A 13,526-nucleotide genomic window follows, 5' to 3' on the forward strand; every position below is an offset into this window, starting at 1 on the left:
AATAAACATTAAAAAAAAACTAAAAAAAAGAAAAGAAAAGAAACAGAAGATAAATGATCAAATAGAAAACAAATGATTAAGGCAAACAAATTCTGATCCTCAGGCCATTCAGATGACCCAACCTGAAAAGACTTAACCAGGCCACTCAACATGACCACCAGCCATAACAGAAAACGTACATCCTTGTTGTTTTCTGGTCTAGGCCGTTTCACATCATTCCTTACGTGCTATGCCAATGTCCAATAAAGTTTAGTCGTTTACTTTTTCCTTTGAAGACCCAAGCTGATGCAAAGGAGCCCTCCTATTTTTATGACTCTTCAGAATAACAGGTCTCAAAAATAGAGCACTGAGGTCTTTATTCAGAATAATTACAGTGACCACAGATGTACAAGCAGCTCAGTTTTACACATATCTAAGTGTCTCCAGATGTAGGCAGGTCCCGAAAGAGAATCATTCTCTGCCTTTGTTATATAAGGTCAACATTCAAAAACAAATAAAGCCTTGGGTATAGAATAAAACAGGCTATTTTTCATTCAATTGTATCAAAAAATATACTAAAAAGGTACATTCAGTAATCAAGTCTGTGCTTCTTTCACCAAAGGATCTTTCTAAAACAGCCAAACACTAAACACAGCACACCCAGATCCAAAAACAAAGCTTGAGTTTCTAATCTTTTATGGATGCTGCTCACAATCCTTCTGTAATATTAGAACACAAGAAATAAAAAAGCCACATTCATTCCTCCAAATTCAAAGCATCCCCACTTTAATCTACCATGAATAGAGAGTGTCCAAAGTAGACACATACCTGGCACAAAATCCAACTAGAAGCCCACAATGATCCCAGCATTGTAACATGCCCAGCACCCAGGATGACGTAGCAGTTTATCCAGCAGACAGTGATGCATGAGCTGGCTTGATTGCAATGCAGTCTCAGTCCTACTGCAGCACACACTGCAAGAGACTGTTTTACACTGGGGCTTTTCCAGGCAGAGAAATCTTGGATCAAGGATAGATCTCTTGAAAATCAACTGACCATATATATATATATAAAGGTTTAGTTGTGGGCTCTAAATTCTGCTTTTCTGATCTATATGCCTATCTTTGCAGCAATGCTATAGGGCCTTGAAAATTATGGTTTTATAATGAGTTTTGAAATCAGGTAGTTACAAGTCTTCCAACTTTGCTCTCCTTTTTGAAAATTGTTTTGTCTATTCTAGGTCCTTTGGGTTCTCATGTAAATTTTAGATCAGCTCATCAAACTCTAAAAAGAAAGGAAAAGAAAAAGCCTGCTGGGATTCTGATAAGGATTATGAGTTTACAGATCAATTTAGGGAAAATTGCCATCTTGACAATACTGATTCCTCTTAATCTCTGAACACGGACTCTCTCTCCATTTATTTACATCTTTGGTTTTTCTTAAAACAACGTTTTATAATTTTTAATATTCAAATCTTACACTGGTTTTGTTAAATTTATTCCTAAATATTTTGCTCTTTTTGATACCACTGTGAATGGAATTAATTTAATTTTGTTTTTTGCTTGTTCATTGCTACCTAGTATATACAAATACAATTGATTTTTGTATATGGATCATATAGCTTGTGACCTTGTTAAACTTACTTTGAAATGTTTTAACTTTATTGAGATATAATTCACATGCCACATATTTCAGCTATTTAAAGTATATAATTCAATGGTTTTTACTATATTCATGTAGTTATGAACTGTCATCACAATCAATTTTAGGACATTTTCATTACCCTAAAAGAAACCCCACAGCCAGTAGCAGTCACTCCTTATTTCCTCCAAAACCCTCCCCAGTTCTAATCTACTTTCTGTCCTTATAAATTCTGGTTATTTCACATAAATGGAATGACAGGATATGTGGTCTTCTGTGACTGGCTTCTTTCACTTAGTATAATGCTTTCAGTGTTGTAGCATGTATTAGTACTTAATTTCTTTTTATGGACAATTAATTCTCCATTGGATGGATATACCACATTTTATTCTTCCATTCATCAGTTGATAGATATTGAATTGTTTCCACTTCGTGCCCATTGTGAATAATGTTGCTGTGAACATAAACGCACAAATTTTTATATGGAGATGGGCTTTCATTTCTCATAGGTATGTAACTAGGAGTGGAACTGCAGGATCATATGGTAAATACTTCATTTTATAAGAAATTTTCAGGGGCACCTGTTTGGCTTGGTCAGTAGAACATTTGACTCTTGAACTTGGGGTTGTAAGTTCAAGTCCCATGTTAGGTGCAGATATTACTTAAAAAAATAAAATCTTAAAAAAAATAAAGAGAAATTTCCAAATTATTTTCCAGAGTGGTTGCATCATTTTACATTCCCACCAACTGTGTACAAGTGATCCCATTTTTCCATACTCTTGTTAACATTTGGTGTTGTTAACTAGTTTTTATTTTAGGCATTTTGATAGGTGTATAGTAATATCTCACTGTTGTTTTAATCTGCACTTTCCTAATAGCTAATTATGTTAAACATCTTTTCATGTCCTTTTCTGCCATCTGTATATCCTTTTTATGATATTTTTTTCTTTGTAATTTCTCTCTCCTTATTGAGAATTTTATTTATTGATTTGCTGTTGTCATACTTTAAAAAAATTATTTAAACATGTTTTCCTTTGGTTCTTTGAACATTTATGATAGTTGCTTTGAAGATTTTGTCTGCTAAATCCAGCATCTAAGAACACCTGGAGACAGTTTCTATTGACTTTTTTTCCTAAATATGGGTCACACTTTCGTATTTCTTTTCATGATTTTGTATTTTCGTATTTCTTTTCGTGATTTTGTTGAAGACTCAACATATTAAGTAATTTATTGTAGCAAGTCTAGATTCTGATTTCTTTTACCTATGAAGGTTGTTGTTGTTACTACTACTCCTTCCCTATGCCCCTTCCTTCCTTGGCTTAATAACTTGCCTCAGCTAAATCTGTGAAATCTGTCCACCCCTAAGTGTGCAGCCACTGATGTCTCAGCTCATTTTCTTTCTATTGCTTGTTTTTATGTTGAAACCTGCCTTCTAAGTGGTTACCTCTGTATCTGCATAGCTTATATGTCTCCCAATGATGAGGCAATGATTATGTTTAAAGCCACTAAAGGCTTCTGGATTCTGTTCATGTGTCTGTGTGTGGGAAGGATAGCACATTTAAAGTTCAGGACATTTTCAAGTCTGCTCTGGCTTTTACTTCCTATTGGGACTTATCATGTCTACTCTATGCATACAAGCAACCTCAGCTAACAATATGCTTATTCCAACTACAAACACACCTCAGTCTATTAGAGCCAATGGCCCACCCGATACATCAAATGCCAAGAGAACCATTTCCACTGACAACACCAATGGCCATGGGCATCATCCACCACTCAAAAATGAGTAAGCTTCCTTCAATCTCAGCATCAAAACTGGCAGTCTCATGGCCTACCCACACTGGCAAAATCTCCACACCACCCAAGCCTAGGGAAGGGAGCAAGAAGAGTCTTAGGCAAGAACACCATAGACTCCTACTGTTCTTACTGAATTTCAGCAGTTTTTCAAACAACTCTTTCTCAGATTGTTGTATGTATTTTGGTTGATTTCAAGGGTACTGAAATGGTTTTGCCAAGCCTTACTTGCTTTTTGGGTTAAAGATTTATTGATCCTTACTCAGCTATAGCTGGAAGCCCTGTTTTATTTACTTTTTGAGATATAACTTCATACAATAACGTGCAAAAATCTTAAGTATACACTCAATTAATTTCACATATGTATACACCCGCTTAGCCAACCACCCCATTAAGATACAGAACATTTCCAGAGTCTCAGAGGGCTTCCTTAATGGCTCTGGTCATGATCCCAGGGTCATGGGATCAAGCCCTGCATTGGGCTCAGTGTTGAGCATGGAGCCTGCTTAAGAGTCTCTCTCTGTCCCTCTCCCCAACTTGCGTGCTCTCTAACATAAAAAAAAAAAAAACTAAAAATAAATTTAAAAAAATTCATCATTGTGACATAGCAGTTCATTCATTTTCATTGCTGTGTAGTATTCCATTGGGTGACTATCCCATAATTTATTTATCTAATCTATTATTGATGGACATTTGAGTTGTTTATGAATCTTCACCAGATTTGTCCTTATACTTGGTTTTTGGTGACAAATGCACTCATTTCTTTCGGTTAAATACCCAGGAGTGGACTTGCTTATTGATACAGTATGTGTATGTTTAATTTAAAAGATACTACACCAGGGGTGCCTGCATGGCTCAGTTGGGTTATGTGCCCAACTTCAGCTCAGGTCATTATCTCACGGCTTGTGAGTTTGAGCCCTGCATGGGGCTCTGTGCTGACAGCTGAGAGCCTGGAGCCTGGTTCGGATTCTGTGTTTCCCTCTCTCTGCTCCTCCTCTGCTCATTCTCTCTCTCTCTCTCTCTCAAAAATAAAAGTAAAATTAAAAAATAAGAAATTGTACAACTCAACACCAAAAAAACCCCAAACAATCTGATTAAAAAATGGGCAGAGCTGGGGCGCCTGGGTGGTTCAGTCGGTTAAGCGGCCGACTTCAGCTCGGGTCATGATCTCGTGGTCCGTGAGTTCAAGCCCCACGTCGGGCACTGTGCTGACAGCTCAGAGCCTGAAGCCTGTTTCAGATTCTGTGTCTCCCTCTCTCTGGCCCTCCCCCATTCATGCTCTGTCTCTCTCTGTCTCAAAAATAAATAAACGTTAAAAAAAAATTTTTTTTTAAATAAAAAAAAAATAAAAAATGGGCAGAGGATATGAAATAGGCTTTTTCCAAAGAAGACCTGCAGATGGCCAACAGATATGAAAAGAAGCTCAACATCACTAATCATCAGGGAAATGCAAATCAAAACCACACTGAGATTATCACCTCACATCTGTCAGAATGGCTTTTATTAAAAAGACAAGAAATAATAAGTGTTGACAAGGATGCAGAGAAAAGGGAACCCTTGTGCGCTGTTGGTAGGAATGGAAAATGGAAAAACAGTGTGGAGCTTCCTCAAAAAATTAGTAATAGAACTACCATACAACCCAGCAATTCCACCTCTGGGTATTTCTCCAAAGAAAACAAAACACTAATATATTTATTTATATTTTAAAAATATATGCACCCTTATGTTCATTGCAGAGTTATTTACAATGAAATAAGGAAACAACTAAGTATCCATCAATAGATGAATGGGTAAAGAAAATGTGGTATACACAGGCAATGGAGTATTACTCAGCCATAAAAAAGAATGAAATCTTGGCATTTGCAATGACATGGGTGAACTAACCTAGCAGGTATTATGGTAAGTGAAATAAGTCAGACAGAGAAAGACTAATACCTTATGATTTCACTTATATGTGGAATCTAAGAAACAAAACAAACAAAACAGAAACAAACGCATAAATTAAATGCAGAAAACAAACTGGTGGTGGCCAGAGGGGAGAGTGGGGGGAGGGGGGTGAAATAAGTTCCAAGGATTAAGAGGTACAAACTTCCAGTTACAAAAATACATAGGTCACAGGGATGTAGTCAATAATCTATATTGACTACAGCAGAGGGAATATAATCAATAATCTGTAATTCCTTTGTATAGTGACAGAAAGTAACTAGACTTATTGTCATGATCATTTCATAATGTATATGAACACTGAATCACTATGTTGCATATGTGAAACTAATGTAATATTGTATGTCAACTATACTACCCTTAAAAAGAAGACGTTGAAATATCTTTTTCTTATTGATTTATAAGATTCTGGTAGCAAGGTATTTTCTTCCTGTTTTACTGACAGAACAAGTTGGGGGGGGGGGGGAATCAAAGATACTGAAGAACAACACAATTAAAAAACTTAACTGACAAATATAGAATCCTACAACCAACAACTGCAAAATATACATCCTTCAAAAGTGTTATAAAATCTTATCAAAACTGAACATATGCTAGGGGCACCTGGCTGGCTCAGTCAGTAGAGCATGTGACTCTTGATCCCGGGGTTGTGAGTTCAAGCCCCACGATGGGCACAGAGCTTACTTAAAAATATATACATATGCATATACATACAAAAAACAGATTTATTTTTTAAAAATTTAACCATATGCTAGGCTATAAAGTATCAACAAACTTCCAAGATTTGAAATCACAGAGTATATCCTCTGAATACAATGGATTAAACTAAAAATCAATGGCAAAGATACTAAAATATATTCAAGTGATTTTAATACATATCCAAGTGTCTTGAAATTAATGAATCCACTTCTAAATAACTTAAGCGTCAAAAAAAAGACACAATAAAGGTGGGTGAGATGGGTGAAGGTGGTCAAAAGGTACAAACTTCCAGTTATAAAATAAGTAAGTCCTAGGTATGTGATACACAATATGGTGGCTATAGTTAACAATATTGTATTGTGCATTTGAAAGTTGCTAAGAGAGTAGATCTTAAGTTTTCATCACAAGAAGAAAGAAAAAAATTGTTAAGTATGCATAGTGATGGATGTTAACTAAACTTATTTTGGTAATTATTTTGTTATACGCACATATATAAATTTTACATGTATATGTATGTATTTTATGTATAAATATACAAATATAAAATCACTATGCTGTATACCTAAAATACAATGTTATATGTGAATTATATCTCAACTAAAAAATTAAAAAATTAAATCACAATGAAAAGAAAAACATATCTTAAACTGAATAACAATAAAAATATATCACATCAAAACTTGGGGATACAAGATGAACTAACAAATGGATACAGAGATACAGAAATGGGTAGATAACTAATAAAGCAAGTATAGAAAAATGTTCATAGTAGAATCTAGGTGATGAGTAAAATCTAGGCGTTCTCATAAAATCTCTCAACTGTGCTGTAGGCTTAAAATTTTTCATAATAAAATGTTGAAAAAAACCTTGAAATATAGGCAAAGATGGGCTTGGGGAAATTTGTAGTTATTAGTACACAGCTTAGAAAAGAAATAATAATCTATCTCAAAAGGTCAGAAAAAAACATATTAAGCCTAAAGAAAGTATAAAGAAAAGGGGCACCTGGATGGCTCAATCAGTTAAGCAACCAACTCTTGATTTCAGCCCACATCATGATCCCGTGGTTTGTGAGATCGAGGCCACAGAGCCCCACATCAGGCTTCATGCTGACAGTGTGGAGTCTGCTTGGGATTCTCTTTCTCCCTCTCTCTCTGCCCCTCCCATGCTCATGCTCACTCTCTCTCAAAATAAGTAAACTTAAAAAGTATAAAGAAGAGAACGAAGATGACAGCAGATATCAATAAAAGAGAAAACAAATGTACAATAAAAAAAATAAACAAAGACAAAAAGTTGGTTCTTTGAAAAGTCCAATTAAATTACTACTTCTATTTTTTAAATCAATTTATTTCAGAGAGAGAGAGAGGGAGAATGCACGCATGCATGTGCATGAGTGGGGGAGAGGCAGAGAGGGAGGGAGAGAGAGAATCCCAAGGAAGTTCCTTGCTCTGCACTGAGCCCAACATGAGGCTGGATTTCACAGAGAGCAAAATCATGACCTGAGCCAAAATCAAGAGTTAGAGGCTTGACCGACTGAAACCACCCAAGTGCCCCAAAATTAGTAACTTCTATAAGACTGATAAAAAATAATAGAAAATGCTAACTTGATATCAGGAATGATGAAGAGGGAACTCACTACAAATCCTAAAACATGAAAAAGAAAGGAGTATGTTTATTATGAAGTTTATGCCAATAAATCTGAAAATTTAGATTCAATTGGTAAATCATCTGAAAAAAAATTTTCTATTCCACCCAAGAAGAAACAGAAAATTTGAACAATCCTAAATCCACTTAAAAATTTTAATATATACATATAATTTAAGATACTACCACCTTTTGTGAATGTCCCTAGCCAATCTTTATATCTCTCTCAGCGATTCAATAAATATCTACTGAGTGCCCTACTATGTGCTATAGAGAGTGCTGGGTATACAACTGCAAACAAAATGTATATGATCACTGCTCTCATATTGGTGACAGGGTAACAGAGACAAAAAAATAAATGAGCAAGTGAAAATATTATAAATTGTGGTGAGTCCTTTGAAAGAAAAACAAAAAGATTACAAATAATAACAGGCCTCTCTCAGGAAGTGATATTTAATCCGAAACCTTAAAAAGGGGGCCTTAAGTAATCACTGAGAGAGTAAGAGAGAATCCAGGCAAAAGGACAAGTATGTATGGCCCTGAGATAGGAAAGACTGGAACACCAGGGGAACTGAAAGGCCAGTATGACTGAAGCACTGTCAACACATGGAAGCTGACAGAAGTCAGATTATTCAGGGCCTCAGGAGCCAAGGTAAGAATTTAGTATCTTGGGGCACCTGGGTGGCTCAGCTGGTTAAGTGTCTCACTCTTGGTTTAGGCTCAAGTCATGATTTCATGGTTCTTGAGTTCAAGCCCCACATTGGTCAGTATGGGGCCTGCTTGGGATTCTCTCTCTCCCCCTCTCTCTCTCTGCCTCTCCCCTGCTCTCTCACTCACACACTCTCTCTCAAAATAAATTTTAAAAACTTTAAAAAAAGATTTTAGTATCTTATGCTAAGTGTGACAGGAAATCAGGGGGCAGAAAATCCAGTTGAGTGACCATTCTATTAATCCAAACAAGAGTTGACAGACTAAGGCTAAACTAAAGTGATGGCAAGTGAATGTACTGAAGTAAATATTGGAGACAGAATCAACAGAACTGAAGTATGATTTCCCAGGTTTCTGACTTAAGCAGAGTGGCCAGAGGTGATATTTATAAGAGGTGGAAAATTATGGAAGGATCAATTTAGAGAGGATAGGGAGAAATCAAGAGTTCAGGTCTAGAGGCAGTTGGCTGGCTTAATCCATACAGCATGCAACTCTTGATCTCAGGGTCATGAATTCAAGCCACAGGCTGGACGAAGAGGTTATTAAAAAAAAAAAAAAAAAAAAAAAAAAAAAAAAAAAGGAGTTTGGGTCTATAGGACATTCAAACGAAGATTTCACATAAATAGCTGAACATAGCAAGTCAGATCAAAAGATAGGTATGGGATGGATATCATAAATAATGGGAGTTATTGGCATATAAACAGTAGCAAAGGGATGAGATTACGTAGAAAGAAAATGTATACCAAGTAAAAGGACTAGAAGGTCCAAGACCAAGCAGGACTAAATGCTGGAAGTAACATGAAAAAGAAGAGCTTGCAAAGGAGATTAGAAAGAGTACCAGGGACACAGGAGGAAAGACAAGAAAGCAGTTTTCAGCAGGAAAGAGAAGGCTGTGTTTCAAGGAAAAAAGTAGGTACCTGTATAAAGCTACTGAGAGGACTAAAAGGATGAGAACTGAGAAGCACCCAATGAATTTAGCAATACAATAGTCACTGGTGATTTTTAATGCAAGCAGTTTCAGTAGCACGATAGGGCAGAGTACACACTAGTACAGGTTGGAAGACAGAATGAGAGAAGAGGAAGAAAGAACCCTTCCGAAGATCTTGGCCATGATGTGGGGCAGAGAATTAGGGGAGTAGTCCAAAGGGAGCATGGCTATCAAAGAAGGATTTTATAAAGATGGGAGTCATCTGAGCATGTCTGGATGCCAACATGAGTGATTTAGTAGAAAAGGGGATATTTAAAATGTAAAGAAGAGGATCACTAAAGGAAGGAGGATCTTGAGAAGTCCTTAAAACAAGAAGGAAAAATGAAAACATGAGTATAGATACAAGTAAATTTGAAATTAGATGTTGGAAGGAAGAATTTCTGGTGTGATAGTTTCTATTTTCTCAATGAAATATGAGGCAAAGTTATAAAATTCAAAGTGTGTCTAGAAGGGACAGGAGCTAGGGATGGGTTTAATGACAATGGAGAAAGAACACAATTGTTGTTGTGAAAAATGAAAGGCCAAATAACCAGAAGAGAAAAACAAAATAGGAGAAAGAAGAAAAGTTTCACAGCACAGGCAGCATTTGAGAAGGACCTTACAAAGTGATGACCCAAAAGGATGAATGGAATTCCAAAAGTCAGGGGAAGGGCATTCCAGTAAGAAAACACAGCAGAGGAGGACAAGAGAGAAATCCTATTATTCTCTCAAGTAGCTGTTCTTTTTTCTTCCTTGCCATCAACTTCTTAAAAGGGTACACAGTGTTGACATTGCTGTTCCTTCATTTACTACTACTTAATCTCTGGACATCTACTAAAGCTGTTCACCCCAAGAGCCTCCTATGCACAAACTTCAGTGCTTTTTCTTTTTTTCTTTTTTTTTAATGTTTATTTATTTTGAGAGAAAGAGAGAGAGAGAGACAGAGTGTGTGTGTGTGCACGTGCGTGTGTGTATGGGTGCAGGCACAACCTGGGAAGGGGCAGAGAGAGAGGGGAAGAGAGAAAATCCCAAGCAGGCTCCATGCTTCAGCGCAGAGCCCAGTGCAGGGCTCGATCTCACAAACCAAAATCAAGAGTCAAAAAAACCTGAGCCAAAATCAAGAGTCGGAGGCTTAACCGACTAAGCCACCAAGACGCCCCCCAGTGTTGTTTCTCAATCTGACATTTCTTTTCAACACTGTATGTTACATCTTCCACCTTAAAATTATCCTTTCCTTTTTTTTTTTTTTTTTTTTTGGTGCTCCTTCTACCTTCCTGATCATTTCCTGTCTCCCTTTTTCGCCCTTCCTTCCATCTAAAGGTAGACATTTCCATAAGACACACTTCCCTTCTACTTATATACTCTCCCTCATAATAATCTAATCTACTTGCACAACTTTAATTTCAATGCAACAAACATTTATTAAGCATGTATTATATGCCAGGCATTGTTCTAAACGCTAGAAAAGTGGTTCTCAGCTCAGGTTTCATATCAGATTCACGTGGAGAGTACTAGCATGAAGACTGCTGGGTTCCATGACCAGAAACTGTAATTTAAGCAGTCTGACACACAGTTTAGGGATGCATAGTTTTTTATTTATTTTTCAATATATGAAATTTATTGTCAAATTGGTTTCCATACAACACCCAGTGCTCATCCCAAAAGGTGCCCTCCTCAATACCCATCACCCACCCTCCCCTCCCTCCCATCCCCCATCAACCCTCAGTTTGTTCTCAGTTTTCAAGAGTCTCTTATGCTTTGGCTCTCTCCCACTCTAACCTCTCTCTTTTTTTTTTTTCTTCCCCTCCCCCATGGGTTTCTGTTAAGTTTCTCAGGATCCACATAAGAGTGAAAACATATGGTATCTGTCTTTCTCTGTATGGCTTATTTCACTTAGCATAACACTCTCCAGTTCCATCCACGTTGCTACAAAGGGCCATATTTCATTCTTTCTCATTGCCACGTAGTACTCCATTGTGTATATAAACCACAATTTCTTTACCCATTCATCAGTTGACGGACATTTAGGTTTTTCATAATTTGGCTATTGTTGAGAGTGCTGCTATAAACATTGGGGTACAAGTGCCCCTATGCATCAGTACTCCTGTAAGGGATTGCATAGTTTCTTAAAGTTCCACAGATGACTCTGTTGTTGCACAGCCAAATCTAAATACTGTTTTCCATTTTATATGTGTCTCAGCATGACAGACAAGATGCTTAATGATCTCACCTTTATCTTACCAGCCTCTTCCTCCACGACACTAAACACCCTGTCTCCCTCACATTTCAATAATACTCAATGACTTATAATTGCCTGAACATGCTAGATGTCTCAGTCTGGTATCTTTGCACATGCTGTCAACCCCACCATCACTGGTGTTTCTGCTATATACTTATCTCTGTTGCTTGTCTGTTTTCTGTTCATTTCTTCAAAACTGAGTTTAAACAAATCTGAAATATTACTGACACCTTACAGATCTCAACAAGCCCAGCATAATAATGATTAAAGCTCCTGTATTAGAAATAATGTTAACTTGGCACAATGTTTGGCTAGCCACTAATATATCCTATTGGTAAAAAGGACTCACTAAAGTAATGCTATAAGATGATCAGTTTACCTTTTAGAAAGATCCCAATGGCCATGTGGAGCTTATACGGAAAGGGGAAAGAGGCTGGAGAAGAACTAAAATACTCTTGCCAGATCCAAATAAAATATAAAAGCAAGAACAATAGCAGTAGCAAAGGAAAAAAAGGAATGGATTCAAGAATTATTTGGGTATACTGGGGCACCTGGGTGGCTAAGTCAGTTAAGCATCTGACTTCAGCTCAGGTCATGATCTCAGGCTTGTGGGTTCAAGTCCTGCATCGGAGTCTGTGCTGACAGCTCAGAGCCTGGAGCCTGCTTCAGATTCTGTGTCTCCCTCTCTCTTGGCCCCTCCCCTGCTCGTGCTCTCTCTCTTTCTATCTCTTTCAAAAATAAACATTTTTTAAAAATTTAAGAATTATTGGGGTATAGCATCAATAAGAATACCTAACTAGGTGTTAGGGGTAGGGGTAGAGGGGTAGAGGAGAGAGGAATCTCATAGAACACCCATATTTCTGGCTTAGAAGACCAGAGAAATGGGAATACCATTAATTAAGTTAGATCAAGAGAGAGGTTGTGACCTATGAGAAAAGGGCTAAAGCCAGGAAGCTTTGTAGAAAATTAACATTAGGAGGCATGTGGAAAAAGCCAAGCCTACTCAAGCACCTGACAGGGTAGAGTCAGAAAGGAGAATTGGGAGAGAATGTTACTAAAATATAAGGTGTAGTTTCAAGAATGAGTGAAAAGTCAACAGTGTCAAATTTTGCTCATCAGGAGGTCACTGGTAAGTTTTCTAAGTGTAGTTTCAGAAAAGTGGTAGAAGCAAAAGCCAACTGCAATAGATTGAAGAGTGAATGGAACTACCGGTCGACAGTAGCAGACGGAACATTTGTTTATTTCTATTCTCTACCAAAAATCACACGAAAATGACAACAAAATAATAAAAGAAACATAAAGACATAAGAACAAAGAAAACGAAAGAGGAGGACCTAACAGATACAGACGTCAAAAAATTTTGGGAAATAGAAAATGGATGGTCAAGAAGTAACTCAGAAACCAAAGAGCCTATGGTATGGAAAGCCTCTTAGAAACAAGCATGATTCTATGGGAATGCAAGCTGGTGTGGCCACTCTGGAAAAACAGTATGGAGGTTCCTCAGAAAACTAAAAATAGAACTACCCTACGACCCAGCAATTGCACCACTAGGTATTTACCCAAGGGATACTGGTATGCTGTTTCGAAGGGACACACGCACCCCAATGTTTATAGCAGCACTATCAACAATAGCCAAAGTATGGAAAGAGCCCAAATGTCCATCGATGGATGAATGGATACAGAAGATGTAGTATATATACACAATGGAGTATTACTCACCAATCAAAAAGAATGAAATCTTGCCATTTGCAACTACTTGGATGGAACTAGACGGTATTATGCTAAGTGAAATTAGTCAATCAGAGAAAGACAAATATGACTTCACTCTTATGAGGACTTTAAGAGACAAAACAGATGAACATAAGGGAAGGGAAACAAAAATAATATAAAAACAGGGAGGGGGACAAAACAGAA

The 13,526-nt window shown here is 37.1% G+C and overlaps 1 protein-coding gene across 17 annotated transcripts in view; it reads right to left on the reverse strand.

Moving 5' to 3' along the window:
- The window catches only part of ACACA (acetyl-CoA carboxylase alpha), a 277,600-nt gene that overhangs the window by 201,461 nt on the left and 62,613 nt on the right, over positions 1–13,526 (reverse strand). Inside the window, exon 1 of one of the 17 annotated variants that reach the window (XM_019424032.2) lies at positions 808–921. The exons of the other annotated variants lie outside the window; for them this stretch is intronic. Within the exon in view, the coding sequence (XP_019279577.1) occupies positions 808–857 (50 nt within the window). The 5' untranslated portion in view covers positions 858–921. Of the gene's footprint in view, positions 1–807; positions 922–13,526 lie in introns of those variants that run through there. 17 annotated transcript variants of the gene reach the window in all.

Source organism: Panthera pardus, unplaced genomic scaffold (assembly GCF_024362965.1).
Source record: "Panthera pardus isolate Hobbes unplaced genomic scaffold, ASM2436296v1 HiC_scaffold_3, whole genome shotgun sequence".
Taxonomy (NCBI): domain Eukaryota; kingdom Metazoa; phylum Chordata; class Mammalia; order Carnivora; family Felidae; genus Panthera; species Panthera pardus.